The 26,553-nt window shown below is 40.5% G+C and overlaps 2 protein-coding genes and 1 long non-coding RNA gene across 3 annotated transcripts in view; all 3 read right to left on the bottom strand.

The window, feature by feature from the left end:
• Positions 1 to 6,134: 6,134 nt before the first annotated feature.
• LOC118415540 (5-hydroxytryptamine receptor 3A-like) lies at positions 6,135 to 8,890 on the bottom strand. Its single transcript, XM_035820214.1, has 4 exons — positions 8,710 to 8,890; positions 7,876 to 8,217; positions 7,110 to 7,242; positions 6,135 to 6,516 (listed from the first exon to the last, which is right to left on the bottom strand). The coding sequence occupies exons 1-4, from the start codon at positions 8,825 to 8,827 to the stop codon at positions 6,135 to 6,137; spliced, it is 975 nt and encodes a 324-aa protein (XP_035676107.1). The 5' UTR covers positions 8,828 to 8,890.
• Positions 8,891 to 10,090: 1,200 nt separating this feature from the next.
• Positions 10,091 to 12,663, bottom strand: LOC118415258. The gene is made up of 4 exons (XR_004831096.1): positions 12,461 to 12,663; positions 11,466 to 11,578; positions 10,360 to 10,404; positions 10,091 to 10,200 (listed from the first exon to the last, which is right to left on the bottom strand). It is a non-coding gene; the product is annotated as an uncharacterized LOC118415258 (long non-coding RNA).
• Positions 12,664 to 21,471: 8,808 nt separating this feature from the next.
• Positions 21,472 to 26,553, bottom strand: part of LOC118415535 (kelch repeat and BTB domain-containing protein 2-like) — a 34,700-nt gene continuing 29,618 nt past the window's right edge. The window contains exon 6 of the mRNA XM_035820210.1: positions 21,472 to 21,611. Coding sequence (XP_035676103.1) covers positions 21,472 to 21,611 — 140 coding nt within the window. The remainder of the gene's footprint in view (positions 21,612 to 26,553) is intronic.

Genomic DNA, 26,553 nt, shown 5'->3' with positions numbered 1-26,553 from the left:
GGGGGCGAATTCAGGGGGGGGCGGGGGGGCGAGATCGCTGTCACACCGGCACCCACCATTAGCCACAATCGTTTCACACACACACACGGGGCCTATTGTATTGTACGCAATAGATAATTCTACGCCCCATTTAACATTTGGGTGTATGATATTTTTAGTTATCAGAATTGCTGTTTTTCATACCGCCTTTGTTGTTGTTGGCATCGATCTGTCTCGGAAGACAATGGTAAGCAGACAGGGTGGGGTTTGCGACCCGTCTGCCTGGCCTACACGTGACTTTTTAAGGTGAAGGATGGGTGTGCATTTCCTTCTACACCTTGAGAAAGACTGTTACACCCTGTCGTACAGTTTGTACTTTAAAGTGGCATTTTGATCTTTGACATAATATCTTGCTATTTTCTCATTGATAAGGGGCGTTTGTTACTAACTTGGTGTCCATTGTCTTAAACTATAACAACGTATTTTTCGAAGGCCTTCGATCGCATTGATCATACCACTGCCATATGTAAGCTGATTAAACTTGGAACAAGACCGTGCATCGTTCCATGGATATGTGACTTCTTGTCTGCACGCCGCCAACGCGTACGTTACAGCGGGGAACTTTCCGAATGGGAGACGCTGTCTTGCTCTGTTCCGCAAGGTACACTGTTAGGACCACTCATTTTCCTGGCAGTCTTCGACGATGCGGTCAGAGACATACCCCCCGAGGTGTCGGAATGGAAGTTTGTGGACGATTTATCATTGGCCGAATCCAGACACTACCAGCAACCGTCCATCATGCAACAGGAAATGGACAACTTCAACCAATGGTCAGAACAAAACCACATGCTTTTAAACGCGGACAAATGCAAGGTAATGATCTTCTGTTTCATGATGCGCCCTCCCCCACCACTGGTTCTCACCATCAATGGTAAAGAACTTGAGATTGTGTCAGTTGCGCGTCTCCTGGGAGTACTTCTACAGGCTGACTTGAAATGGGAGGCTAACGTGGTGTACATGCTTTCAAAAGCAAATGGCCGTCTCTTTCTGCTAAGGAGATTACGTAACTTCCATCTGTCATCCGAGGACTTACTTCAGGTGTACACGTCATTCATCAGGCCAGTGGTGGAATACTGTGTTCCTGTATGGAATCCTGGACTGACAAGTATGCAGGTTGCAAGGTTGGAACGGGTCCAGAAGAGGGCGCTGCGCACAATTCTGAAGGGACAGTACACTAGCTATGAGTCAGCTCTGCAGCTAACCGGTCTAAAGTCACTGAAGGACCGACGAGAGGACCTATGCCTGAAGTTTGCTGGCAAACTCAGCCCTGAACTCCTCCCACCCACAGTAGGGGAACTCCATGGTAGAAACACTAGGAACTCTAAGAAGCTCAAAACTGTTAAGTGCAGAACAAACCGATACCGAAATTCCCCAATGCCATATCTAGTCCACCTCCTGAACAAATGCTGATATTGTGAATAGTCGAGTGTTATCATGTTCAGAATAAGACCAATTGTCTATAAGTTTTAAAGTGTATGATAAGGCGAGACATGTTATTGTGCGATAGTGTAAATAGTCGATTGTTTTTTATGTTCCAATTAAGAGAAAAGTTGTCTTATAGTTTTAAAGTGTACGATAAGTTGAGACATGTTATTGTGCCACACTTGTACCGTATACGCAATTCAGCCTTTGGCTGCGAAGTATGTCGTTTTTCAATAAACCATTCATTCATTCAACAGAACAACAGTAATTACAAGACAGTAGACAATTAGTAGGGAGTATAGTGCCCTGTGGTACGTATATACCTACCTATTCTGTTTTAAATTCGGCTTTTGCCAAAAGTCCTCACAATAGAATAGATCTTTTGGTACATTTTAAACATTTCATTTTTACGCAAACCATTCCACAAAGTTATATGGCCCAAGGGCTAAAAAACAGAGATGGGCACCGCCATATGCACTGTATATGGTGCTTGGAGGACGTTAACTTTTAATGTCGTTGTGAAGCTGGTAATCTTCCCATGACTGGCCTGATATGTGTTGAACTCAAACAGTTGTAATTGTTAGACACACTCTTTATAAAACTGGTATAACAATTGAACGTATATTTTAGTTTCATTTTCAATTTGTTTGTTTGTTTTTTCTGTAGGGTAATCAAGTTTCTAATTGTTCATCACTTTATGTGTTAGCCTTTGTTCGTCACTTTATGTGTTAACCTACGTTTTGCTCAATGACTGGTAATGTCCATTAAGGAGTGACTCAGGGCAGTGGGAGCTTGTGTCGTACAGAGTCTGACTATTTTCTTAACCTTTCCTAGAAAAAAGCCAATTCGATATTTACACTTATTCATGTTGATTACACCAGCCGATATGTCTTCATATTCAATGTATATCTTTTGTATTATTTTAGTATTAAAATTGTTTTTGCACTCAATTTTTCTTAAGAAGCCAATTGCACGGTTATGCACATTCTTGACATTAGAATCACTAGTTTATATACCCGTATTTCCTTTTACAATATGGATATTTTTGTAAAATCTAACAATACTATTGATGAACACAATGAGTCATTTTTGCTAAGTGTTAGTCAAGGAGTCGAGTCCTTTCGTTAAGTGATAGTCAAGGCCTTTGCTTTAAAGAAAAGAATAGATGTCTGTCATGTATTTATCGTTTGTGTCCTGATGCCTTCATTCTGTTACAACATAGTTGTTATATTTTCTCAGCCCTAGAAGCATTTCTGGAATGCGCTTTGTCCTATAACAGCAGTATTATTAAAACAGACAACATTCTGGTTATAGTTGTTGTACATGTATTCTATTTTTAGAATACATATTCTATGTTTATTTTCATTAGTGTGATAAGGATTGTATTTTTTACCAAAGATGTTCGCCTGACTACGTTGCACTTATATAGCAGCCCTCCACTGGTCAGAAAAGGTCTCAAACGAGCCGAGGACTTTTGCAGAGGAGGTCAATTGGAAGTTCTGCACGTACATTAAGCAGACGAAACTTAGCATGATTAACACTTTTGCGATATTGTGCATTATTCATATTTGCACCAGTTTATAAAGATGTTCCCATTTAAATTGTTTATCTTTGCATCATATTCTAACAATAGATATTAACTGAGTCGCCATTTTTTGTCATTTTGTTGCTCATTGAAAAGGTCGTTTGATTGATACATAATGTGTTCAAAGAAATATACAAACAATATAGGCCATTAGCAGAGAAAGATGCACGACTCAAATTTTGGAGCATAGATATAAATTATAGTCTTTTATAATGTGTACCAAAATTCAAATAATTGTGATCGTCACTTTGCAGGCGACACTTGTAGTAACGGTAAAAGAGAAGGAAAAAATCTTGAACGCTTGAAAACATTTTAAAAATGTTTTTAAAGAATTGTTGGCATGGGGAACTCGACACACACGTCTGGTCACAATTCACCCTTGTTTATATCTCGGCATACCTACTGATTGATTTTTTAAATCATAAAACCATCTTTTCATTCCTTGCAATGAAGTCGTATGTTAAATGCGAATGTGGGACACTTCGGCACATGGACACTTCGGCCCCCTGGCAATCAGGACATTTCGGCCTCAAGCCGAGGACACTTCGGCCCCAAGCCGAGGACACTTCGGCCCTGGGTCCAGTCCACGATAGTTATCTAACACGTAGCCCGAGTTGCCGTATAATTTTAGGACGTATGATTTTACTTGTACAGTATATTATATAGTGTTCTCCTGTCTACTCGAGAAAATCGCCATTAGTGATTACGCGTTTTTGCGTTTCCGGGGCATGAAGATCCCGTCCTCGATTAATTTGTACATTGCACAGCATGCCCGCAACATAAGAAATAGCGGGGCCGAAGTGTCCTCTCAGCCTGGGCCGAAATGTCCTTGGCCTGGGGCCGAAGTGTCCTGGACTTGGGGCCGAAATGTCCGGGCCGAAGTGTCCATGTGCCGAACTGTCCTGATACCGTTAAATGCCTAGTACTATAACACGATGAGAGTAAATTTGGTCCGGAAGCATAAGTAAGCAAGTGTAGCACCATACAGGTGAAGGTGGGAGAGGCTGTATTGTAAAACTAGTAAGGCAGAGAATGACTGATTATATTAGTATAATGCTACGGATTTAAAAGAAAACAACCAGTGTCCACAAATCACGTGGAGGCCAAGGACACAACAATGCTGTACATATCATATGTCGAAAATTTATTCAACATTTATTTAAGCTTGTCACAAGGCATCAAAATATATTATTAACAGCATGCATTATCTCTGAGTCTGGTGGTAAAGAAGAGATCTCGATAACGCTATATAAATGCTTCACCCAAGATAAACACCGACACACTAATCATAGGAATATAATTGAAAGGTATAATTGTTATGTTATTGAAATGTAAACTTATTTTAACTTCAGTTTTCTTTTCGGAATTTTTGAATAGATAACAAGTCAATTCCAATCAAGTCATCGCGTGTTTGTTGCCATTGTTTAGAATATATCTTAAATCTTTGTAACTATTTGTAATATAAATTTCATGTTTTCCTATCATGTCGAAACGTCTTTAATAAATGAAAGTATAACATACTTTTCAAGTATTTTCACTGCGCGTACTACAAGCAAACTTTTTGAAACAATCCAAAAGATGTTTGAAATTTATTTGAAAAAGTTATCCTGTTTCATGGTCACTTCAGAAATGTTTGTAAAATATCAGAACAATTTCAAAACATGGCAATGATACTCCAGTATTTTCATAACAATTTATAATCAATAAAAAAACAATGATACTAATATATAATTGAAAATTCCGTTCCGTGACTTGGAACGGACTCTTTCTTCCACAATCAACACCAATGTTTGGTACCATAGACGGGATAAAGCATCCTACACTGACGTATACATGCGATATTCAAGGTACAATTCATTGTGCAATTCAAAATGGCTGCATTTAGATCATTGCAAATATTAACAGTAAACAACTATAAATTAAAAAAAATCAAACAAAGTATCATTTCTTATATTCCTGACTGTTTATGATTTGTCGTAGTCTATAACAACTTATTATTTATGCATTAATCCAATAATCGTCTGCTTATGGTAAACACACAGAGTACATATCAATCATAACTAGATATATTAATTATCTGATTGTTATATTCACACACGGTTTATGGTTAAAGCTTATATCTAGAACATGGACATACCATGAAAGTCACACACTCTCACGTAACCTGTAGCTATAACAAGGCAGGTGTCTCAAGTTTCCATTTAATCAAATGTAATGATAATATGCAGTCTGGAGAAATATCACGGAGGGAGCAAGGGGCCAGTCACTGGCCTAGGCACTTAGGCAATGATAATATCTTAGTGTGCCAAAACGTAGTTACTCATGCAACTGGATATGGTTTTGGAAACGGTCAGTGACACTGACGAAGGATAGTGGATTCTATCCGAAACGCCTGACCGTTTCCAAAACCATACCCAGTTGCTTGAGTAACTACTTTTTGGCGTATCTTATTACCTGGATGTCTAACCTACATCGACATAATATCTTAGTGTGACATTTATAATTGATTATGATTTATAATTCACGCATTAATCGTCTCATTATGGGAACCACACAGACAACATAATCATAACTAGATATATTTAGTTATTCAATTGTTATATCCACGCATGGTATATGATTAAAGCAATATTTTAGACTGTCAGATTACAATTCTAGATAATATCTAGAACATGGACATATTATAAAAGTCACACAGTCTCACGTAACTTGTAGCTATAACAAGGCAGGTCTCTCCAGTTTCTATTTAATCAAATGCACTAATAACACAGACAAAGATATAAAAGCTATAGATAGTCATGTTAATACAAACTAAACAAGTGCCAAATCAATTACTGTACGATTTGGGACTGCTTCTAATCGTTAGTGCATTCGCATTCATTGACAACAACGCCTCACGTCAACCATGTCCACAGTATGGAGCAAACATGTCAATACAGCGATAATTTACCTGTCAAATGAATGGTTCTATACTCTCTTTCAGTCTTAGAGACCAAAATTCAAATAACGAAATTTAATACTGTGAATAGCTCAGTGCCGAGGTACTCAGGTACTACACCACATCACTATTCAAATCAAATCTCGATCTTTATTTGCCCAAATACATGGTCATAGGAATGGCTGCCGCGATGCTAACGATGTACAAGACAAGACAGAGCCTGTCGAGGACATCGGCCAGCAGCGTGTAGTCGGTCACTTCCTCCTCCTCATGATTTAGCGCTTTGGTCAGCTCATCCACACTGGACATTAGCTTAGAGAGGCAAGACAACATGTTGGACTCCAGACCAGAGGATTGGTGCTTCCTGCTGTCATTACCGAACTCTATTTGAGCGAAGCCTTCCCCGTCGATTGCTGTCACGTCATCCGGGTTGAATGCATCGTTGGTCAGCTCGAAGATGTCCTGCTTCACAGGGCCAGTCTCCTTCGACTCCCTCTCTGTGAGGTGACTGAGGTCTCCCAACAGCAGCATCCTTGATAAACAGCAAAGGTAAGGGGACAAAATGACGCGAACGCCGCTGTCTACCATTCTCCTATGCAGAGACATCCAACGGCGCCAGCAAATCGCCTCTTGTCTGTACTCTGCTATCTCAACCATCACCATCAGTTCCTGTACATGTGGACGTGGCCACAAACCAGCTGTCAGCCTATCAGAGAATAAGCATTTCAAAAGGGATCTGGCATGTATAAGGGTAAGCTGAATACTATTCATAAGCAGGGCGGTCAGTGACGGTTGGGATAGCAGAGTGCAGAGAAAAGGCGGTTTGCTGGCGCCGTTGGATGTCTCTGCGTAGGAGAATGCTGTCTGCTGCCCATAAACAGTTCTATCATGTCAATATAGAGTATAGCGACCTTAGCACCACCATTTGTTGGATAGAAGAAAAATGGAATGAGAGCTCACTTGTTTTCTATCTGATCTATGTGCTTGGGGAGTAACTAGAAACCTCATTGCTGTTCCGTCTGGGATACTTGACCGTCCAAATTTTGGACGAGTGCGCTCGCTGATTGGTAGCAGGAACAAACACAGGAGCAAGCTACTACCCGGATGGTACCCAGGCTAACTTACCTAGACATGTAGCGGAGAAAGAACGTCTTTTTCGCCGGAGACAGACTCCCCTGCTTGTCGTGAATGATAATGATGGCGATGGTGAAAAACAAGAAGACACCCATCAAGCCCATGCACACGATGATCAGCGTTGCTGTAAGTAATTGTAAGAAATAACAGTTACCATTGTAAGATAAGAGCTCTCTACGCTTACAGAGGGTAAAAAATTGATTTCAAAGGCGATAAAACTATCTAATATAATTCTTCCTATGTCAGGGCTCAAAATACCACCTGCGTATGCAGGTTAGTGCAGGTAAAATCAAAGCTCTGCAGGTCTTCCTGATGCCTACCTGCACTGGTGCATGGTTTAGATATAAAGTTCACATGTTTCAAAATCTGGACTTTTACTGGCCCCATTGTACTGTTACCACCTATGAAACATAAAAAGAAATAATAGCAGTGGGTCCTGAATACATTTTAGTATGATCAATGCTTCCTAAATTCTGAGTGGTGCGGGCAATATGTGTCTGGTGCAGGTTATTTCCTGTGTAGGTATGTAGGAAAAAAAGTATTTCGAGCCCAGTATGAACAGAAAAATGCTATAATTTTCTGTGTAGGTATGTAGGAAAAAAGTATTTCGAGCCCAGCATGAACAGAAAAATGCCATCATTTTCTGTGTAGGTATTTAGGACAAAGTATTTCGAGCCCTGTCTGTACGCACCGAAAAATGGCAACATTTCCTGTGAAGGTATGCAGAAAAACTATTTCGATCCCTGTATGTACTCACCGAAAAATGGCAGCGCGCCCTTGACAGGGAGGACTTCGGTGACGAATACAAGAGACACGACCATAGACAGTTGTATGGTGACTCCGAAGGAGATCCGGTCCCCCTTGTCCATGGGCATGATGAAGGTGATGATCATCAGCACCACCAGTATGACGCAGGGCCCAACAGTCGTGGCGATGTGGAACAGCGGGATCCTCGACAGTTGTAAAGCAAAGCACGCTTCTCTGTTGTTTTTGGCGAAGATCTGATCCATTCGGTACCATTCTCCTTCCGTTCGTGAAGCAGATAAAGAGTCACATGGGCCGTTTTCTTTGCCTGTGGTAGAGCGTCCCCCTTGGCATTCTAAGTGGAATAGACACTCACTTCGAGTCATTGAATACAGACTAAAAATTTAGATGATATTTGATATGCTTAGACAGAGATGTACATCATGAAGTATGCAGACTTGGACCTAAATTGCCTAGGGAAATCTATATTTGTAGTGTTTTCCAATATAGGACTCAAATACCTGTAATATATGTCTATAGTTTGTGGCTGGTGGAACATAAACAGATACCAATTATGCAAATACATCCCTAATTTGCACAATCAATGTAAAATTTCTTTAATTTTTCTGTGTGGTAAATGATTGGAAAATCAACATTGTGACCGGTGCAAGTTGCTTAAAGTTGCTTAAAGGTGTAGATAATCAGGCATAGATTATGTAAATGTGGAAACATTTGCATAATGAGACTATTTCATGGAGATATGAGGTCTCCGAACTCTTGTTTCAGTAGAGATGGGCCGTCCGAGGACGAAGTAGAAGCTGAAATTGATATATTTTCAAAATCTTACGAATTGTTTGCTCCGTTGCTATGGCAGAAGCAAAACAGACGTGGCATTCCATAGTGTCTGCCGGAAAGTAGAAGGGGTCAGCATCACACACGGTGGTGTCAGGGTTTCCACAGTCCATTCTACCCGGCCGTCGCTGATGAATCGGACTGGCAGGTTGTTTCCAAGGTCATGTTGGCCAGATTCGGCACTGTAAAATCTAAAGAACATTTTATTTCTGAATTCTCTCTACACCAACAATAGGACTGTGTCCTACAGAAGCCGGAAGATATGATAAGATTTCCCGTGACCTGAGGTTTTGTCTTTTCTGCAAAATGAGATTGAAGATAAATGTCACTTTATTTTGAATCTTTGACGATATAATGATAAACGCACAAATCTGTTCACATGTCTTTCCACTTGCTCACGTTGCTACTTCCCATTCGATAGATACATTCAAGTACAGCTGGCAATAATACTTACTGTGTACAAGTAGGCAATATATGTCAAATAATGTTTATACCGTAGAACCGATAGTGTAAATGGCACGCTTGACCCAGCATGTTGACTTATTCATATCTATAGTTTTTCATATACGCTCGTATCTCTGTTTATAAAAAAAAGAATATGTACTATATGCAGTTGTGCTAAGTACTATTGCCTTTTCACCTCATTTTCCAAAGTCTTTATAACTGTCTGTATTATGGGGTCTTGTATGTTTCCATCTAAAGCCCCCTTCACACGAGAGCAAGAATGAGCCGAAATGCCGTCGGAATAAAAATTATTTTCTATTTCTGGCAATTCCTGGCAACTCGTAGTGTGTTTCAGAAATTCTTACTGCAGTCCAGCTATTTGTGCCCGTTCTTTTGGCTGGCCTGAACGTTTTTGACATGTTTAAAACTGTCAAGGTGCATTCGAAGTGGAGAAATATCAAATGGCAGTCGAAGTGGATTCTAATTAATATTCTAAATGCAGTCTGATCGAATTCTACGGCATTCCAACATTATTCGAAACATTCTTATCTCATACGACAGAGAAACGAAACGGTAAGCCACTTCGAATCATGTCGGAATGTGGCCATTAAATAAAAGAATATCTGGAAGGCAGTAAGAATTTCTAGAATACACTACGAATTTCCAGGAATAGAAAAGAATTTTCATTCTGACGGCATTTTGGCTCATTCCTTGTCGTGTGAAGGGGATATAAGGTCAATTCGGAAGTCCCACCCGAATGGCCCCGAATGTGGCACGAATTTTGCAAATTCGTTCTGCTTGATTTCTGCTAATTCTGTTTCAGTGTGAAGGCCTTATAAAGAACGACGTGCGCTAGAAAGGAGTTGTTTTGGCACTGAAGGGACTCATTAACTCATAATTTATACAGTCGGTTTTAAAAGATTACCACCTACTTTCTCTTAAGAGTCAATGTTGGAGTCCAAATGCTCCCGCCTGGAACGCTGAAGCTCTCTATGCCATTGTAGTACTTTGGGATCCATTTCAGTCGACCATCCTGCCATGTCTAGCATTAGAGGAAATTCGGGGAACATTGAAACCATTGTAAAATATGTTTTGAACAGTTAACGTTTTTGAAACATTTAAAGATACGAAATTCAAGAAAGATTTATTTATTTGAATTGGCATAAAAAATTTTGCAGACTTAATAAAATTATCAACTTACAAATTCTATGATAACAGAAGCGACCAGCTGTTCCGTCTTCTCGTCCTGAAATAAAGTTGAGAACATGCGCTGAGATTGTTTGCTTACTTAAAGTGGTATCTCGCTGCACTTGCGGCACCGGTGCGGCACTGCGGAGTTCTTACACTGTGGCACTGTTGTGTTATTTTCTCCGATTTTTTAAAATAATTTTTATATTGTGTAATACGTAAAAGTATGACTTGGACGACAACAAAATACACACAACGTAAGCAAATTCGTCCTTTATCCATGAAATTTGTTGATTAGTCTATCGAATCCCGCAGTGCCACACTGGTGCCTAAAGGCCAGTGAGATACCACCTTTTGAGTCCATTCTAAGGTACTACTACGGTTGGAATAAGGATAATTCAGCTGAAAATAAAACGTACGGAAGCTACAGCAGATGGGTCCATTCAGTGAACAAGGCTGACGGAGTCGGCTTAAAATTTGGGTAAGTCTCAATCTTTTTGGTATCGGTGTTGGTTAGGTAAAGTTTAGTGTATCCATAATGTCATTTACCAAGTGAACACAGATGAACTTTTATGCTAAGATAATACAACTTGAATTATTGACTAGATATCTTGAAAGCTTTCTGGCAGTGACTGTATCTTTGTTTTGGCTCAAAATTGCTGGATACCAATTTTCTCGAGCAACAGTACTCATTTCAATTTTGAATATCTGCAAAAACTTGCAACAATTCTATTTTTTCGCCAAGGTATACTTCCATGTATTGGACACAACTATGTGTTATGTAGTGGCTTCCTATCTCAACAAATAGTTTTAGATATTGACACATGGGGGGAGAATACCGTTACCACTATCTAAAATGATAAAAAGATACCATATTTCGCATCATGAATATTTTCTATAGTTTTACACAACTGCGAGATATCTGAAAACATGAAATAACTTAAACATGTGCCCAAACTATGACCACTAGTCATGAACTGGGGAATTTTTTGGTAAATAATGTCAACATAGACCATTCGGTAGCTCGGAACGGAGCCCTCTTCTTATGTTTTTTTTTTCAAAAATGGAAATGATATATGAATGCAGAAGGAAACCTCAGACGATGACCCTAGTACTTACCAAAGAGACGATTTGCTCCACAAATCCAGTGAAGTTGATGGTGACATTCTCCGGTGCCAGGGTTGCACTGTACAGCAGAAACAGCTCTTCCTGCAGTCTTTGTTTGTAGTTTACTATTCAGGGTGTAGAGAGCGTGCCAAAAACAGATGGTCAAATATTGTGCATTGGTATTTCAAATTGTATACTTTTATAGATAAATGATTTCTACGCTGCTATTTTGATTTAACTGCGTAACATATGTGTTACAGAAACAGTTTCCATCCTTCTGTATGTAACCGTAGCAAGTGTTTTTCTCTGTATGTTAGGCATATCTATGACTTTGACTTTATTGACGATGAGACGAGTGCATTTAAACGTCACGTGTTTCTAGTTACAAGTACATTAAGGATGTTATCTCACTTCACTTGTAGAAAACGGACGGAAGAAAATAAACCGAATAGATTGTTTGACTTCAGTTAGGCAATTTCGACTCTTTACTTCTGTGATCCCGTCACGTAAGCTTGTTTGTTGTTTGTTTCATGAATTTGCAATCACAATAAATAGGATATCATAGGAAAGGAAATCACACACGCCTTCTATTGATATATAACTTATCAAAATTGATGCAAAAAGAACGGAATAAGATGAATCAAAGTTGATATTCCAAACTTGTGCCGAGTTCAGAATTATCTAATTGTCTCATTCTCCGACGGAGAGACATCCAACGGCGCCATTAAACCGCCTCTTGTCTGTACTCTGCTATCTTAACAGTCACCATCAGTTCCTGTGGGCGGGGTCACAAGCCCGTTGTCAGCCGTTCAGAGGTCATTCAGTTTTCAAAAGGAATCTCGCATATACAAGGGTAAGTACATTAATATTCATGAGCAGGGCGGTCAGGAACTAATGGTGACTGTTGAGATAGCAGAGTTCAGACAAGAGGCCGTTTGCTGGCGCCGGTGAACGTCTCTGTGTAGGAGAATGGATTATCTTTGCGATGCCTGACAGACGGTAGTCACCTAGACACACGGGTTTTTCATGTTCCCAGATGCCCCCTTCATTCTCCGGTGTAGTTGTGTTTCCTTTGAGGCACCTGACTTCCCTAGGGTAGCCATACTCCAGTATGTACCCATCGTTGCACGTGTACGTGACTCTATCTCCTACAGGGTAGAACGTCTTGCTCGGGCTTCTCTTGCCGTTGACGGGAGGACCTCTGTCCCAGCAGCCAGCAGCATCTGGTTTTAAAGTAGCATGTGATCAGCAAGATTACTGTTCCTATCCAGGAGGCTAACATGCGGCTAACCGTTAGTATAAGATGTAACGTTACTAATGATGATAGGTTTGCAAATAACTGTTGAGGGTATGTAGGTATGCAAATTACAATAAAAAAGATAGACTGGCAGAAATAGATATTGATACAGAGATGTTTTGATATTTTACTATATCACTAGAAAGGTCGACATGTGCTTGAGCATATATGCAGCATTTTTCAGCCATCTCCCTACCCATGCAACAAAAGCCTGTTCCAAATACTAATCACACTTATGGGCAAAAAAGGATAATAAGAAATCCCCCTGCAAGAATGGATTCTTCCAGTGCACTCCATGTAAAATGGTAAAATAGACCAGTCCCAAAACACTTCCGCTAAAGAATTGAATTTTAAATCATCACCGCCCAAAACTAAATCTACAAAAAAGCCTACATATAAGAATTGACTCTTCCATGTTAAGTGGAGCAGTCCAAAATTACTTCCACTAAAAAGGACTTTGACATAATCACCAAAGTCCAAAAATGAATTCTAAAGAATTGTCCCCCTCCGTGCAATAATGGACTCTTCCCGCATATCCCATATAGAATTAGAAAAATAATCAAGTCCAGAAATAATTCCCATGAAAAAATAGCCTTTTGTATAAGTAACCTAGTCCAAACTTGAATTTAGAAAAAATAGCGTCCCCGTGCATGAATGGACTCTTCCAGATAAAACCATGCTCGCTGATTGGCTGCCAAATCCTCCTCAGGATATTGATTGAAGTAGGTCAATTTGCTGCGTATTCAATTACATCATAGACAGGCCTGCACCTGTAAAGTGGGAACAACGGCCCTGGCCATTAGAAAATGACAAACAAGAAAGCTTCTGAAAAAAGCCTGGATGTTAAACAAAATCACTTGAAAAAAGAGTTTTTAAACATCGAATTACTGAATCGGTCTGTCTTTTATTTAAAGCAAAAAAATTACATGAGATTTGTCTAAAAAGAAAAAAAATTGTTACAAGCTCAGTGAGTTAAGACACTTTCTGCCCTTCTGCCTAATTAACTGATCCACCAACTTTGATCTGCTATAGAAAGTTACTGGGCTAGTATTTTTCAGAATTTTCAACAGGAAATGGAGCCACAAACCCATAGCATACTTTCAGACCACATGGATTTCATAAAAGACTCACTGATATTAAGATATGAACATCATAAGCACAGCTAGATTTTATACCTTATAGGCCCTCGACGCCACACCCCAGAACATATTTTTTTACACAAATGTGGTATGTATGTTTTCAGCAAGCAGCACTCTATAATGATCAGGTGGTCCCAGCCCCACTAGTATGATTATAACAGAGATATTCTTTAATATGTTCAAAATATTTAAAAAAAATGGCATATGTGAAATATTCATGGTAGCCTGACAGGGAAGTGGTAATATGCACAACCATGGGACCACCTGAACATTAAAGTACAACTTGTCTACTTACCCGGAATGTCTTTTGTGACAAATAAGAACATTGCATATGGTTGTGCCTTTAACAAAAAAATAAGATTACAAAATTGCAACTTTTGGCCATTCCAAGCATGAAATGTGATCTCTCTGTTTGGATAGTGACAATATGACCAATTAATTCGTTGACTTAGTACCTGACGGCAGGGTACAAGTCTACCTGAGGAGAACAATGGGAAAGTTCACAGCTTTCACACCTTTACCTGCCAAGCCAGACAGCCAGCTTGGGTTCTGTTGATCAATGATAAACAAACGTTCAAGCATTTAAGTATTACACACAGAATTATATAGCAGAATTCCAAGAAAATTGGATTGAAACAATTTCACCTGTCTATCCAATTAACTGTCAATGCACTTGGCTGAGAAGAAACTGACCCTGGGGATAACCCACATCTGGTCTTAATCAAATGACTGTGACTGTCTAGCATTTATTCCTCACTCCCTACAAATGTTTTGTATGTATTATCATAGTTGTCAAAGATTGCTCATATTGTGCAGGGCTTAAGGTGTTCTAAGGACAATTGAAATTACATATGTATAAGAATGTGGGAGAAGGGTTCAGTATAAAATAGGGAACAAATTTGACTAACATAGATTTGTAAATACACATTTCATTCAAAAGCAAAATTGAAATAGATTACTGGTGCATATTCTACCATCTATTTGTCTGATTTGTTAATCATTCAACTACATAGCTTCAGATTACAGTAATTCTGAATGTCCTTCTCATTTCAGCAATGTACAATTCTATCCTAACCTAACAATAATTCTTGAGCATACTGGCCTGGCTATAAACATGATACATATGATATTTCCTGTAACATTACTCGCTTAAAAGCAATGAGGTTGAAAGAATCAACCTCCCTGAATCTTTGGGGGAAACATGGTCAAGTTGTTTGGTATTTTCTTGACTTTAGAAATCGAAAGACTAAGCATGTTTTCTTGATCAAGTTATTGTAGATTAAAAGAATGTAGAGAAACAGTAGCACCGGGGAATCTTGTAATTAGTCTTATGGATAACAACAGAAGTAATACTTTATTGAAAAGTTCTAAAGGTTTCAATTTGAAACAAATTCTTCTTCTGTTGGATCTGACCTGGAACATTAGCTGAAAGTATACATATCATGTTCCTACAACAGTGAACTCAATCTCTGGAAAAAAGGGGTTACTTAGCCCTGGTAAGACTGAGAGGGGGGGGGGGGGATTGGGGCATTTATTTGTGAACAGTTTCTTGTTTAAGTCAGTCGAAATCAGATCTTGTCAAAACTGGTCCCAGAGTATAATTCATTTGGTGGGATACGAACGACTGAAGCTGGGCACTGTATTAAATCAGCTGTACTGTATCCATTTTCAAAGTATTTGTACTCATGATGACAGCATAATTCAAACAGTGGCATTCAGACTATCTATAACACACTAAAAAGACTACACCCAATACACACCCTGCTTGTTTTCCCAGACAGTTACCCTACAGGGTGCCAGGTAATGTCTCACCTGGCCAGGTGGCACCCCTCCCGGGTTGTTTTCACACTAGGCGGGGAGGGGGCTATTATCGAACAATGGGGGAAATCTGGGAAACTTGGGGTCAAAGGTGGTTGCTAGGGGAGCCAACGCCCACTTTGCTGGGGGTCTTCAAAGTGTCTTAACCCTCTGAGAGTGGGGTTCAAACCCACGATCCACGGCTGCAAAAGCAAATCGCTATATCCACCCAGCGCGTAGACCGCTCGGGCACGCTAGCTGATTGCGTAATCGTGCGTATAGAAGGGCTATAAGAAGAGTTTGGTTAAATTGACCGATCCATGCATGCAGCCATGCATCCATGCAAACCAAACCGCTGAACGAACGGCTTCTCTCGCCTCTAAGCCGGTGCAACGAACTAAATCATTTTAAAGTGGTTCATACCAAATATTATACATGGGTCATTTAAATAGATATCTAGTGCACTCCTCTATGAAATTTCAGGTTATTTGACTGTTAAACCAGGATATAATAGCCAAAAGTCATTCACTGGCAAAAAAAGGGCCAAATTAAGCATTTTGTTGTAATGTATGCCAAAAGTGATCATGAATCCATGTGCGCATATATGTTGGGGGCAGACCAAATTTCAGGTCATTACATTGTAAATGCTTCCTTTCACAAGGACAAATGTTTTCACCATCATTTTGGTGGCTTTCAGCTGGTACCTCTATCGGTATATCATGAACCCATCAATAGACAGGAAAGGGGATAAAACTTAGGTTAAGGACAGCATCACGTACCACTGTGACCTGATTAACTAAAAGCTGCCTAAATGGTGATGCAAACATCTGTAGCTGTGTAATAGAAAACAACAAGAAACTTAACATAACTTTCCCATAAGAATCATCTTTTCAGTGAAATTGAGCTGAAACATTTCACAACATTTTAGTACTCCAAAGGCAAGTATGCAGCGTAACTCACCACAAGGTATGACGTCACATTCCTCAAGGCTACCATCTGCAGTCAAACAAAATGGCCGCTGGAGACCGGTAGGGTTACGGCAGTAGTTCTTGTCCAGGTTAGCCCAGGAGTACTCCCTGATGTAGAAACCAGATTGTGCAGCTGACCACTGAAGACAAGTTGCGCCGGATGTAGTCTTATCCAATGTTCCGCGGTAGTTAGTGCCGATACCATGGTAGCAAACTAAGGAAGAACAATTGTCACTTATCAGCAGCGGTTTGTACAAACACACGAGACCAGTTAAATCTGCTTTACGTACATATCGAATGGATGTCAAACTTCTAATTTCTAGAAGCACATCACCTACACTGCGGTTCGATAGCGCTCAGTGCGCTCAGAAATTATCCTGTGCGTAACCCACGGAGAAATTTGCGTTAGCAACGAAATGGTTTGCATAGCAGACGGAATCGCGTAGATGAAGAGAGTTGTCCTTGCCATTCTCCCATCAGAGGCATCCAACAGCGCCAGCAAACCGATTCATTTCTGTACTCTGCTATCCCAGCCGTCACCATCAGTTCCTGTGGGCGTCGCCACAAACCAGTTATCAGCCAATCAGAGAATATGTCTTTCGGTTATTAAAAGTGTCACCATCAGTTGCTAACCGCCCTGCTTATAAATATTAATGAGTTAACCCTTATATGTGAGATTCCTTTTGAAAACTGAAAGGCCTATTCTCTTATTGGCTGACAGCTTGTTTCTGGCTACGCCCACAGGAACTAATGGTGACGATTGAGATAGCAGAGTACAGACAAGAGGCGGTTCGTTGGCGCCATTGGATTTCTCTGCGGAGGATCCTTGCGTAGGTCCTTGTGGATCACTGTCGTTCTCGTTCTCACCTTCCTTGCCTTTCCTAGCCGGTTCGGGGTTCCAACAACTCCTTTGTGGTGCTGGAAACATGTGACATGGAGGTAGCAGGTCCCTTGTTTGGTCATCAGCTATACTGAGCACCTCTTCACACCACGAACGGCATGGCAACAGTTGTGTACCCCTGAGAAAAACAACAGGGTTGAGAAGTATCTGATTGAAGTACCATCTCTACAATCATGTGCTTGTTACCATGTATATATATCTATAAGCAAGCACACTTATTATTTCAATTACATTCAAACAGCTCATTCAAGTGAACATAGTTAGAGTCTGGTATAGGCATTCGGGGCAGTCGTTTAGCTGTTTGTTCGTTTGTATTACATACAGAGTAAAAAAAAAGAAAATACAAACCCAGTGGGTACTATGTATATTGCCCACTTACATGCAAGAGGTCGTTATGTTTGACCTTGAAGATGAAAGCGAAGAACATTGAGACATGTCCTCTTCGGAGACATTGCAATGCGGAAGGATTACATAAGACAGAAACTCCTGAAGCTCAGGATGGTTTTCCCGGGAGGTGTGAGCACGGTCGAGCAGCTCAGCGACAGAGGAGTTCTGAATCTCTTCAAAAGTCGTCTGACCCAGCTGGTTCGGCAACACTGCAAGTCTATCTCCGACAGGGAAAAACTCAGGAACTGGAGAGCAAACTAGAAATGAAATAAATGAATTTCGCATCGCAATTCTTATCACTACTAACATGTAAAGATGTGTAAGAGCATTTTCACTATACGTTTGATATGTTATTTTCAGAAATGTGGGCCGTAACTTTTCCTTCTATTTTGCAATAACCTAGTTACACAATGTAGTCAAGTCAAAGATATACGGTCAAACCAAAGATATAACCTCCTTGGTCAAACCTGACCGGTCGACCACTTCCACAGACAACCATCTCATGACATCAACCAAATTCTAACTATTGCCTGCCTGTAACAATACTACATCACCCTCTTGCCTCTGTCAATCAACCAGCTGTCTACCTCACCACTGTGGGACGTTTTTAGGTCATCTGGCCCAAATGATGCTAGTCGGACAGATCAGGTCGTTATTGGTGGTATGGATAATAGGTATGGGGTGATGAGTCATCATCGCCTTACTGGCTTGGGGAGGAAGACGTTCCAGGTCAGAGACGTTGTAGAGTACGTGTATACTTCTGGGGAATGAATGCATTAAACTGTACGGGCTTACCGCAGCCTTCCTCATCAGTACGGTCCGAACAGTCCGCCGTCCCGTCACAACGCTTCCAGGACGGGATGCACTGATATCCGAGTCCACAGCGGAAGTATCCGAGAGAGCAGTTGTCCACTGTGAAAGTTTACAGTTAGTATTCGCATTAGCAGACAGTTTGCCTTCATGGAAGCTAAATCTGTATACACCTTTCTCACGCGGCGGCCATGATATACTTCAATGAGGCGAACAAAAGAGTGTCAATCATAATAATCCGTTCAACCAATGATAGCCTGCCAAAGAGGAAAGCAACCGATAAAAAATGGCTGCATGTCCGTCAAATATTTGCATTATTATGTTTTTATTTTGCATCTTTTAACGGACTATGATACCAGTCTAAGCTTCTCTAATGTCTGAAAGTTATCGTCATGTCACTGACATCATTGCAGTTTACAAACAGGATGTCTAAACTTTATGACTAGTAACGTTATATAAAATGTATAAAAACAATATGTCTGTATAACGTGTATTTCTGAAATAGTGCTACATTTTCAATTAATCATTTATAAAAACATTGTATTCCTTAAAAAGCAGTAGAGACATTAACAGCGATTCCGCCGGTAGTGTTTGTACTAAAGGTGCACTCTCACTGCACATGCGGATTTTCTTACTTTTGTGTATTTTGTCATTTTCTAAGTCATAATTTTACGTATAACGCAATATCTAAATTCTTGTATAAAAATCGGATAAAATATCAAAACACTGACGCAGTGACCGAACCCCACAGTGACACAAGCTTGACGCAAGTGCAGCGAGAGTGTACCTTAAGATAATACATGACGCACCCTTGTCCAGCTGGCAGATGAACGCAGTGTTAGCAAAGGAACAAGCCTTGGCGTTCCACCTTTGCCACCACTCGATGTACTGTACACAATCCTTTCCTCCGTTGTCATTCTTCGGTTCATCGTAGTTAAACTTGTTCCAATCAACTGTTATATCAAGAACAGTCCCATCTTCCCACATCCACTCCCCCTCACGATTTTCGTCGGTCAGGCCGATCCACGGGCGTAGGGCTTGCTCGATGGCATTCTTCAAATCCCACAAGAAGACATTGAGGTCATTGGTTTTCGGCATGGCCAGAAGCCCTCCCTCGTCGGCACACACCTGTCTGGCACCGCTGTAGGTCTTGTGTTGGGCGAACACTTTGAAACAGGAATCGTTGTACGAGGTGTAACCCAAAGGACATACCACAGGGCCTGTTTCAAAAGCCATATTAGTATATTGATAAGAAAGTATTGTAGCTTGCGCTTTGTTTTTAGAAAACTCTAATTCACAAAACAATGCATGCCAGCAAATCAAGATTCTTTGTCACTGAAACACTAACCGAGATCCACATCCACAAAAAGATGTTGACTTCCCTCCGCGGGATCAGCAGATAATTCACAAACATCGAGGCAGGTAAAACGATAATACTGCCCGCTATAGTTATTCTGCACAATAATCTGCAAACACACAAAAAATTATCGTATTTTGCTCATCAACACCTCTGGATTATATGTATAAGGGATACAACCTCAGTCACGCTTGGGACCATAATGTTCTGGCCGAACAGTCAATATGCATTATTAAATGGCGTTACTGTGTCCATACAAGGTGTCCGCAAGAAGGCAACTGCACAAGGTGTGAAAGTACTACATGAACTGCCAAAATACAAATAGACAAGTTTCTTTTGTAAACGTAATACTATGTTTTGTTAACGTACCCAGTCAATCAGCAATTCGTCATCACCTGACGTTGACAGTCGAAGCCTTGTTGGATTACCGAAATCAAAAGCGGTAAATACTCGATTAAACATCGTCCTGCGATGGTGAGCGTGAAGAAAAATTGGTTAATGGTTAGAAAGGTGCACACATGGTTACTGGAGTGCTTATATGACGTCAGAAAAATGACTTCATTTGACCGCCATCTTGGATTGACGAGCTTGGATTTTCTAAAATACATACAGGTTTTAGAAGTTTAAGTTTTTTTTTTAGATATAACCCCCAAACTTAATAGAAGTAGACTAAAAATGTTCTAGTGATTGTGTTTTGTAGAAAAAATTAAGGTTTTTACGGAATTTGCGTAAAAATGACAGGAATTTACCGTTGATAATGACATTGTCCGCCATATTGGATTGTAACCGATGACGTCATAGAATTAGCATACAATATGAATATTCAATCATGAATGTATTCAAATTACACAGGAAGTTAATGATATATATAAACAAATATGGTCTAGCAATAAAACCATGAAATCTCATAATTCAAACTGAAATTAGTAAATTTGGTAAAATATGCTACATTCTTTTCACCGATATGTTGCCAACAATATTTTAGCCAAAGTCACCAAGTTTCGTAGTCCAGTTGACACGGGCACTTTTGGCTCTACATTAGAGAACACATGACCCCATATCTGCATCACTCAACATCTGCTTGGCAATATCCAATAACCGCAAAGCCTACCGCGCAAAGAAAACGCAAACTTGACGTAGGGGTGATTTCTTAAATTATCACATTGATTATAGATACAGCTACCGCCAAAAAAGTGCAGAGTGCTGACGACATGCCAAACTACATACATGTACGAATGCGGCAAATGTAACAAAGAGATACAGATGCGGACACTCATCACATCCACCAACAACAATACTCTGTCGACGGAGATTACCCTCCGGTCACAGAGTAAAAGCAACTGTGTATCTATCCCATTGCACCTACCCGTTAGCTGTAAGTCCGGACACCATCGTTACCACGGTGTCGTTCCAATTGTTAAGAGAGAAGATTTCCATGGTTAGAGAATCGTTACTGCCAGATGCTGCAGCGGCGCTCGTCTTGATTGTTAGACTGTGAGTTTCTGTTTAGGAAGAAGGAAGATATCGTTTATTTTGAAATTGTAGCCGACCATATCTGGTAGCATGTTTTTGGTCTCTCAACGAACGCTCAGCGATCGCTAAGGTCCCTCAGAGGTCTCAGGTATAACTGTTAAATTTGCTGACACTTAGATTCATGGTCGCACGACGAGCGCTCGATGATCATCAGGTCTACCACTGAAAATCGGACACCATCATTTAGCATTAAGTAAACATTGACAAAAAATAACAAATGACATCTGGTCTCTCATATAGAGCAAAAACAACTTACTTTGTGGAGAAATGACGTTGGCGAAATGACCCATAACAGTCTAACCATATAGTATTCACCATTATCGATAAAATCAATCGAACTTTACTGCATACCAATTCTAACGGCAGAATAGATGGAGGCTAGCAGTACTAACTTTCATCAAAATCTAAGACGATTTGGTCGCTCCCCTCCTTTGGATCAGTGGATAGCTTGCATCCGTTGGCGGGACAGCGAAAACGATAATCCTGCCCATTATAAGCATTGGACACGATGATCTGTAGAGGAAAATCCTCATGAACGTCTGGTTTGAACCAACGGTTGAAAAAAAAACACGAATAGACTTCATGTTCGAAATATGAGCCAGTTCTTTAATCTTTATGTACACTTACCCAGTCCAGTTGGATATAGTCGTCACCTAGAATTGTAATTCGGAGCATCGTCGGATCACCAAAATCGGGAGCGGAAAAGTTTCGAAGAAAGACCGTCCTTCATTGCCGAGCATGGGGGTAAATCAGGCATATAGTTAGGGAAGCACATCGCGTTGAATGGATTGCATGATCATCATACCGTATCTCAGAGGCACTAAAGAGAATTTGCAGAAAAAATAACATCGATCGCCTCGGCAGTTAAGCCCAAGACTACTCTTAGAAACATGTCGGTACACCTTAAGCACAGACTCGAAGACTCCAAGACAGACGGTGTATATAAAGTCCCATATAAAAGCTATGACAATGTGTATTTTGGAAAGACGGGCAGGACGTTCAACACCAGACTTGGAGAGCACAGAAAGGAAGCCCAGAACAGCAAAGGATCAAGATCAACAAGATCCAAGAAGAAGGCGGCAGAACAAGAGCAAATCTGCGGTCACTGACCATATCAACAGAAACAATTGTGTAATAGACTTTTGTGAGGAGTATACAGTCATCGATAGAGAGGAAAACAGACGAACACGCTGGATAAAAGAGGTTGTCTGGGTCAGGAAGTTAGCTGCAGTCATGAACAGAAATCAGGGGGATACAAACTGAACCATGTTTGGAACGGTATTTTCGCTGCAGCGCCCCCTATATACATCGTCTATGAGTAGCAGCGAGAATCAGATCCAGTCATCCATTGTAAAATACATATGATACAAATTAAAAGTAAAAATTAACTAGAAAGGCAACATTTTTAAAAAAAATGCAGAATGTGGGCGGAAAAGAAAGCAAAAATTGCAAGAAAAGAAGCATCAAGAAAGGCAACATTTTCGCGAAAATGCAGCAAAAAAAATGAAATCATCTATCCACGGATTCGATCCCGTAGCGTTGGTTTACCACGCGTGAATAATACCACTGAGCTAGTGCTACAACACTTTACAGGTGCACGTTTTAACAGGTATCTAAATGTATTGCGTAGCTTGAACACGTCCGTTCACCGTTGAATTTGCAAGATTCCAAGGTCCAATTTTCTGAAGATAATGTTTTTGCGTGAAAATTTATCAATCTCGTTCATTCCATGGCGGGCAACTTCTTCCTTGAGCGCCTGTTTGGTCGCCTCAGCTGCTATAGTATTATCAAACTGCATGCCGAATACCATTTTGTGTTCTGTGCGTTAATTGGTTCACATCTGCGTACACCCGAGACAGTCCGCGACTTAATTCCAATCAAAAAGCTGGAAACGCGGAGTACATGTTTACAGCTTCCATTTTTTCTGAGTTCTGATTGGCTATTATAAACTCGATGCCGATTGTGTTCTGTGCGTTGATAGGTTCACGTCTGACGTAAAACCGAGAAAGTGAGACTTTAAGCCAATCAAATAGCTTGAAACGTGGAGTACATGTTTACAGCTTCTATTCTTTCTGATTTCCGGGTGGAATATGCAAATATCTAAGGAAAAACTAAATGTGTGGAGCCACATAAATATTAAGTTGTAAAATTGGTGTGTCGACCTCTAACCACTCCCACTCTAATTTTGTGCTCCATCTAAAGTTTTCTGTTAACCTATTGTACATGTAGTTGTTTATTTTAGTTGCTATATTTGTATTAGTTTGTCACGGACACCGGGAAGTATGGTAGTGTAGGAGTAAGTATTTAGGATTAAATAATTGATATCATGACTAGTGTTATGCACCGATAGGTAGCAATTTAGGGTAGAGTGATCCTATAGCTCAAATTAGAATGATAGTGCAAATATTTGATGAACATGCAGCCAATCCCTTATTGGTTGATTTCCTGATTACCATGCTATCGTTGGTTGAACTGTTAATCATGATGGATAGTCTTTTGTTTGCCACATTGGCCTTGGTTTTGTTCTATCATGGCTGCCGCGTGAAATAGGTGTATTGTACCTACCCGTCCTCCAGGGTTGCATGCACGGTCGTGTTGACGCAGGTGTCGTTACAAACATCAGAGAAGATTTCCACTCTTAATGAATCAGCGGTACCAGACCACACAGCATCACTCGTCTTCATCGCGAGGTTGTGAATTTCTGGTTGGTAAATATCATATTGGTGCTTCATAAATCAACGGTTACAATATATTGACATCTTTCTTCGTAATATTTCTTCATCCATCCCATTGTTTTATGTAAGAAAAGATTACATTCAAAAACCGTGATTAGATCTTTTGTGCCATGCTTGTATCGCAATGACTGTCGATACAGGTGTTTCGGATCTGGTGATAAAACACCGTATCACACAGGCTTCGAAGTTTTATCACACAGGCTTCCATAAAACAATTCAAACATCATTTGCCCACCCTGACTGCGGAGCGGTTGAAAATTCGAATACCTGATTCGGACGTTGGTACTGCTGCTGTAACATTTTTTCCAGAAAAAAAATGACCTCAAACTCTTGCTGTAGTGACTTGGGAGCTGGTAAGTGGCCCATTTTCAAAGTACATCTTCGTCTTGTAGACTTCTACCTACCTACCTAACAAATAGCATAAAGATCCGTCCACGGCATCTCGAGCTTACCACATAGAAACACACAAAAATACAAGTTGCAAAGCCGTAGGAAGCCGCCAGGACGCCAATTCTCAAACTTCACATACGTCTTCTAGACACATACCCACCTACCAAATACATCCATTCACAGTTTCTTGAGTTATTATGTTTACACCATACTCAAATACATCCACAGCCATACCACCAATATAGCAAACTAAAATGTTCTGAGTCACATAACCTTCTAGCAAAGGTAAACATGCTTACTGTAAGATGTTTCATTCAAGACTTGACTTGTATTCAAGACTTGACTTGAATAGAACAACTTGAATCCTTCTTCCGCGAAAAGGACGTCAGATGTAAACCTCAGGAACAGCGTGTTAGATGTGCTGGTGATCGGGCTGACTGACAAGTCACCTGTTAACCTAGAAGGCAACGAATACACTGTGAACGTAAGGCACTGGGGATTGGTAACTGTACAGCAAATTTCGGTCCAGGTCCGGTTCAGGTCAAGAGGATCAGGTCCAGGTTTGAACCTGAACCTGGACCTCATTCAGTATGTGAGAACTTGTGACTGGACGATACTCAAAACAATGGTCTATTTCGCAACAAAGAAATATGTTTTGTGGACTATTCGACTCCCACTGGCGTTTAAAATCCCACAATGCTGCCTGCCTCTGTACTATTGACTGTAAAACGTGGTACTCTACGTTCGCTCTTGTTATTTTCCTCGTCCGGTAAGCCCCCAAACACGTGAATGCCCAATTATATAATCTGTTCATTTTCCAATAGGTCCAACATCAGGTCTACCGAATTTTTTTCAGGTTCGGATCTGGACCGGTCCAGTAAGCAAATGTGGTTCCGTACCCACCCCATGAGGCACATATTAAGATTTTTTTATGCTAAAACAAAACAGACAAGAAATGTGTTTAAAATGGCCCCACACTAGGAGTGGGTACCAGGCAGAGGATGCCTGTGTGGAAGGGTTAGAACTAGCCTGGTGAAACCTTGTATCACTTATCCTACCGGGCCACCGTGCGATTGAGTCCAAGTGTAGTGTTGAATATTGTTTTGCTTCGTGACGTCTGAGAAAGGAAAGTGAGTTGTGATCAAGTCTATTTGTTGTAGCAACATAATGGCATCGTACTTTATTCGTTTACAATTGTTGCCAACTGAATTTTAGGAAAAGTACAAAAAGTTTGGTAGTCCTAGCACACGTCGTTCAGCAGTTATACGTCACCAAGCATGTCACTGAATCATTATATGGCTGGGCCTTTTGCATATAATGCGGATTCGTTTTTTGGGTTGGGTGGGGTGTGATTTATTTCATGCCAGACGACGATTTTTATACAAAGTATGTCTCAAATGACCCGATCCATAACCCCTTAAGTGGGCGTGATCATATTTCAAAATTTTGATTTTTGCATGTGTGATGCATAGTGCACCAGTAGACGATAGGGTGGAAAGGAAGTGCACACCCCTCCTTCACCTTAAAATGTATCGTGCAGGCAAGGCAGACGGGTCGCCTAACCCACCCTGTCTGCCTACCATCGTCTTCCAAAACAGCATGCCAATATTTTTCACATTCAGAATCTTAATTAGGATCTATTAGTGCTTATCGTAGTCTTTTACGACGCTAGCGCGCTCAGAACGTTACCTCTGTAACTCCTCAGCACTATCGCTGGGTCCATCGTAGATGGTGAGAAAGTCGTAGTCTTCCTCGAGATGAAACTGTCGAATGTAAGGCGAATTTC

This window comes from Branchiostoma floridae, chromosome 5, assembly GCF_000003815.2.
Source record: "Branchiostoma floridae strain S238N-H82 chromosome 5, Bfl_VNyyK, whole genome shotgun sequence".
Lineage (NCBI taxonomy): Eukaryota > Metazoa > Chordata > Leptocardii > Amphioxiformes > Branchiostomatidae > Branchiostoma > Branchiostoma floridae.
Note: the sequence above shows the minus strand (reverse complement) of the source record. Positions and strands in the feature narration are given on the sequence as shown.